Source organism: Hoplias malabaricus, chromosome X2 (assembly GCF_029633855.1).
Source record: "Hoplias malabaricus isolate fHopMal1 chromosome X2, fHopMal1.hap1, whole genome shotgun sequence".
NCBI lineage: Eukaryota > Metazoa > Chordata > Actinopteri > Characiformes > Erythrinidae > Hoplias > Hoplias malabaricus.
This window is the reverse complement of record NC_089819.1, coordinates 28,946,300-28,952,299: the sequence shown is the minus strand read 5'-3', so window position 1 is coordinate 28,952,299 and position 6,000 is coordinate 28,946,300. Positions and strand designations below refer to the sequence as shown.

Sequence of the window (6,000 nt, the reverse complement as noted above, 5' to 3'; positions counted from 1 at the left end):
ATAGAGCAGTCTGTGGTCACTGAGAGAGCAAAACAACGCAAATAACACTGTCCACAGGGGTGTGTGTGTGTGTGTGTGAGAGAGAGACATTGTCCATAAGTGTGTGTGTGACTGGGTGTGTGACATTGTCCATAAGTGTGTGTGCACGTGGGTGTGTTAAAATGTCCACACTTGTGACTGGATGAGTGTGTGAAACTGTCTACCTGTGTGTATGTGTGTGTGTGTACGAGTGACCGAGGGCGAATGTGTGAAATTGTCCACAGGTGTGTGTGTGTGTGTGTGTGTGTGGTGTTCTGTCCTGGGTGTGTTCCTCCTTGTGTCCAGTGGTTCTGGGTAAGCTCCGGTCCCACTGTGACACTGAACAGGACGGAGTGGTTCCAGCAGAAAAACTGATGAATGAATGAATGAATAAATTAATAAATTAATGAATGAACATAAACACACTGTTGATCGAAAGCAAAGCTGAGCCCATCCTCAGAAAAGAACAGACACCAGCACTTTGTTCTTTGTGAGTATTGTATTGTAGTCAGTGGCTGTTCACATCAGTATCGCACAACAACAGCGAGGTCTGGAGCCGGACCACGGCACGATACAAAACAGCCACACACTGCAACATATGTTCACGCTTGTTTTAAGGCAAGAAGAATACGACACGGCTCCCTCTCATCGTCAGTCCCTTTCAGTGTCCTAGGCTCCTGTGAGAGGAGAAAGTGAGTTTGTGCTTTAAACAACAGTTTCCTGGATTCTGACACAAAGCCCCAGTGGATTAACCAATGGATTAACAACAAAGAGCATCAGTGTAAATACACACTCAGGTAATAAAGCATGTTTAATTAAACCCACATACCAAGCTAACAGCAGGCTCTCGCGCGTGCGCGTGTGTGTGTGTGTCTGTGTGTGTGAACACAATTCATGAAATCTTTAAAAGCATCCATCCATAAAAGATCTGCTGAATGAACCTTTGAAAGTCACTGCTTCAATAACAGCATGGAAACGAGGGGAAAGAGAAGTGTCTGGGAGAGAGAGAGCAGTATGAAGGCCGGTTGAGTTCTGGATGTGACTCTGCAGCCCGTTCGGTCTCTGTATGTGGAGCCAGTTCACGATGATCCTAGAAGAGTCAGTGGTCACTGACAGAGTTAAACAGAGCGAATGAAGCTTACAACAGGAACCTGTGGCAACTTTGGGAAATGCAGCCTATGAAAGTCCCTCTGGATTATAACAGAGACTCTCCCAAACCTCAACCCACCGACCTCTAAAATACTACATTCATAAAACACAGACATATCAAGAATATTTAGATGTTTTTGTCACCGCTGATGTCTCTCCTCCAAACACACATTGCTACCAGGCTGATGCACACGTTTCCTCAGAGACACGAGAAGCTCCACTGCTTTTTTCAGACTGCCACCTACTGGAGCTCCTCGCTGAGAGGAGAACACTAACGGCCCGACTCGGCTTTATTCGGGAGCAGACGGAACACAGGCCAAGGTTTAGGAAATTGGCCTCTTCTCAGTGAAACATTTTGACAAATTTAGCCTTTGGCTCAGGTCACACTTGGCATTAGAATCAAAAATGACTGTCGAAACGCACTAATGTTCACAACTGGCACTTTAAACACACTAATGTTCACAACTGGCACTTTAAACACGTGCTGTGAGCGCTTGTGATTGGACTGGGGGAGGGGTAGTGCACACAACACTCACAGTTTTTGTTCTAGAAATATAATAAACATAACCAAGCCGTGTTGGCTCACCAATTTACACACACAAACACACACACACACACACACACACTCCGAATGTGGTTTGGGTGATGCCTTGTACCCCGTACACATCCAGGATTTGTTCCAGTCACTGGAGATCAGATTGGATGCCTGTCAATGCCAGGTGTGAACGGGGTCTCGATGCGTCTAGAGCTCAGTGACTACATTTCCACTGTTTACCTGTCATTCATTTGCCTCAAAAAAACTCCCCAAAACTTAAGAACCAGTGAGGTTTTTACCCATGTACAAAAGAAATGACACACCCCACATGCTTTTCGTGTTTGAACCTTGGCTTGAACATGTGCTGTATTTTTGAAGAGTTGAAGATGTACTGTTTGCCACTGCTTTTTTAAATATTCAAGCTTCTTGACAGAGGTGAAAGTCTAGAGCCGAGTCATTGATTTGCTTCTCCCGATCCAGAGGCTCCCCTCCTGCAGCCAGCCATGCTTCCTTCTCCGGGTCCTCGGTGCCGTGCCTGAGGCCAGATAACAGACACATGGCCTTGGCGACCAGTCGTGATCCAGGGCTCTCTAGCGAATGATGTCCAGGTAGTGGAGCTCAGTGTAGAGGGAGTTGATGAGTAGGGATAAAAGGCGGTTGCTGTCGCGTAGGCAGTGTCCGGGGTACTTGATGAACTGAGAGGCTTGGCTCAAAATCTGCTGCAGCTCTGAGTACTGCTTATTGCCCGGCATGGCCTCCAGCACCGCCAAAGCCTGAGGAAAGAAACACAGAGACAGCAGACTTAAAAATAGAGGTCATACTTAGCCCTTTTCGACCAAATGAGCTCTGGTTCTTGACCTGGTTTCTTCGACCCAGTGAATCAGCCCAGTTTTAAACAGTAACTGTTGTAACCAGGAGAGCACCACAGCCAGAGGATAAAAGAACAGAGTGAGGACAGAGTAATGGTTCAGCCACTGTTTACAGCGCAGTCAGATCAGAGTGTGGCTCCTGTGGAGCTTGTGAACAGTGAGCAACAGCAGAGAAAAGTAATGGTGAGTCAGTGTGACCACAGCCCCAGGAATCACACACACACTGTATTTTCCTGCTTTTCTGTTTTCAGATCAGTGCTCCTTACTGAGCTCCTTTATCCTGACACATCCACGGACGTCATCACGGTTTGTGCTGGAGAACCTGGGTCTGGAGTCCAGGTCTGGAACCTGTTTATGTTGATGGAAATAGAGTTGGGCGGTAGAAATATAACACTGTATACCACAGTATTTAAAATGTGGACGGTATCTGAAAACGAGGGAATTTTTTATGATGTGTGTGTGTTGTGTAATTCGTTAGGTACAAGGCCAGTGTTCATTCATGTGCATTTAAGAGAGCCACAGAGAGGGGGCACTGTGGGACGGCACTGACTGGTGATGTCACACTCTGAAAACGTGTGTGTTTGTGTGTGTGTGTGTGTGCGGGGGGGTGAGTTTGGGGCTGAGTTTGGGTTAAAAGAGAGAGGATTGAAGCTAAAACAGACAAAACACTCAGAAGAGCCTTCACTCAACAGCTGTGAGGCTTTATCTCTAAATGTGTGTTATTTGAGCCTCAGTTTCACTGGAGAATCATCTGCTGTGGTGTGTGTTAAACCACAAGTGTCTGTTAGCTCCAACTGTGCTTCTCTGTTCCTCCAGCAGCAGGCGCTGAAACTTTCAGAAACTGTTTTTTATCGTCAATGTGTGTGTGTGTGTTTGTGTGTGTAGTGTCGAGCTGTGCTGAGCTACAACACACAGCACCTTGACTTTGTGCTCACAGATATAAGCACAGCCCGACACCAATGAAAAATGTGGGTAACGCCCACCCCCAGGTGACAATGTGCTAAACCTTTCAAAATTAGGCGCACGAACGGGAACTGAACCAGTCCCTCACTGGTGGAAAAGGGCTACATGACATGCGTCAGATGTGAAGATTCAAGGGTGGAGCTGGAGCAGTGAGGCTCTGACCTGTTGGGCTTTAGCAGACAGCTGCAGCTCTGTCCCTGGATGAATGCGTAGCTGATTTTCAGAAGGCACCTGCACCAGGAGGAATGCTGACATGCAGCGAGCAACAACTCGAAACCTGCAATGAACATGAGACAAATTCCCTATGTATTAGTAGCCAGTTAAATATCTGTTGTTAGCCGCATGTCCCCTTAAAAAAGACTATATTTATAAAGACATATACATGGTTTGAATGCCTGTTTATTGCATGGTTACTAATTAGGTTGTAAACACTATGAATGTCATTAATAATTCTTTGTAACACAGAGAAAGGAAGTGCGGCAGTGACCTCTTTGTTTGTCTAATACTGAAAGTGTGAGAATGTACAGAAAATATCAAGCGAAAGAATGAGCTCAGACCTGAGAAGGTGAATTTAGTCATTTCACGTGTTAAAGTCCACACCACATTTTCACTGATGTTTAAAAAGACACTCTGCTGGTGGTTAATTCATTAAAGGGTTAAACTCATTAACAAATCTGTGCTGGAGCTGACGGGGTTAATGTCGACTGATGGAGGAGGCACAGTGAGGTCAGTATTCGGCAAGATCTGAGGGTTAACAGTGCAGATGGATGTGGGTTCATTATTTGGCAAACAACAGGTCATTGTTGATTATTAATGACTATTAATGTATTAACACCATAATTAATAACTATAAATGAACAGATTTTATTACATTTATAAACCTTTATAAGTGCAGTCTTACAGTCTTAATTCTAAAGTCATACAGCAATATTTAAAAAACGTCTGCCAAGTTTAAAAAAGCATCACACTGAGTGAGTAAAAAACAGAGGAAACTGCAGTCTTTCCGCACGTGTACAATATTACTTTTGTGGTTCTGCACATTCAGTTAATCACAGGAGCAGATTCTGTAGATGGTTCTTGGGAAAAGTAAGAAGGGCACTGATAACATTATGTTATTAACAGAAAAGACTACATTAAACTGAAGAAACAGCCATGGGCCTTAAAGGGTTAAAGTCAATATCAATGAATGTTAAAGGCTGTGTTCTGAAACACGAGTCCAACTCATAACTTCTTTTCAAACCGACTCGAACCGACACATTACTGAATAATTTAGCGCATCAGAGGAGAATGCAAACAGCCCAGATCTGTCACATCAGTCACCCACTCTAGCTAGCACTGTTGGCAGTGAATGGGGACAGAGGGCCGTCCTACCCCCAGAGGAAACGAGGCCAAAAGGAAATATAATATTAGAAGAAATGAGTGTCTCTCACCTGTTAGAGAGCGGAGACTTCTTCCCCAGGCCAATGGCTCCCAGGATCCCAGAGTTCAGCCTCTCTTCACCCAGCTGAACAAGGCTTGTCTGGAAGGCCATCAAAGCCCGAATCACAGTGTCCAGTCCACATGGGTCACCCAGATCCACCTGAACCTGGAGCAGGTGCAAGGCTTTGTGCCACCACAGGAACAGCTTGGCCTCGTCTGCTGGACCACTGCAGTTAAAGACACAATCACAATGAGCAGTTCATCTCAGATCAATGTCGTCTACTGGGTGGATTCTGCAGAGCACTAAAGCGGCCAGAAAATCCCAAGCATAACATTTAGAGAACTAACTGTTGGAAGAAGGCAGATGATCTGAGTCTCATTCACGTTTGCCAAGGCACAATTGTAACAGAGTAACACCTCCTCAGGGTGTTCTAGAAAAACTGGATCGGTGGGCGTTTGAAATTAAAGGAGACATTCACGATTTTAATCAAAAACACTTTTTATACATTTCTGTGAATGTCTCCTCTCCATGTGCTGCTCTGCAGTCGGTTTGCACTGGAAACAGCACTAATGTGTTTACGAAGTTTACGGCAGAGAAACACCGTCTGGGGGTTTTTAGACAACGGAGAGACTCCAGAAGTTAAAGAGCATGAACCGTGATGTGGATGCTGCTCTATTCCTGCTCCGTAGGGGGGTAATATTGAATTATTTTTTGCAGTTTTAGATTACTTAAGGTGGAACTGACTCTAAAACAGGTAGAGCGCTAACGGTGATAAAGTAAACACAGAGTGAAAGTGCTACAAAACAGAACTCGAGTTACACATGAGCAGATAAACACCCCATAAGAGGAGCACTGACGCCCTGTGAATTATCAGCGAGACACAAAGAAACCCACAAATGTCAGTATTTTCTATAATCTCTATAACCACTGGTGTATTGTCTTAGTTTAATGCAGTGGAGATAACAGATGATTGTGGAAATATTCTGAGGCCCTAAATTTAACCTAAGTCTAGCGGCTCCTCTGACATCACTGCAGACTGGCAGAGC

At 44.9% G+C, this 6,000-nt stretch overlaps 1 protein-coding gene across 3 annotated transcripts in view; it reads right to left on the bottom strand.

The window, feature by feature from the left end:
• Positions 1–536: 536 nt before the first annotated feature.
• LOC136676585 (ectopic P granules protein 5 homolog) overlaps positions 537–6,000 on the bottom strand; it is a 58,135-nt gene continuing 52,671 nt past the window's right edge. For all 3 annotated transcript variants that reach the window (XM_066653686.1, XM_066653688.1, XM_066653687.1), the window contains exons 43-45: positions 4,965–5,180; positions 3,697–3,811; positions 537–2,475 (exon numbers count right to left, since the gene is read on the bottom strand). In XM_066653686.1, the coding sequence (XP_066509783.1) occupies positions 2,293–2,475; positions 3,697–3,811; positions 4,965–5,180 (514 nt within the window). In that variant the 3' untranslated portion in view covers positions 537–2,292. The remainder of the gene's footprint in view (positions 2,476–3,696; positions 3,812–4,964; positions 5,181–6,000) is intronic.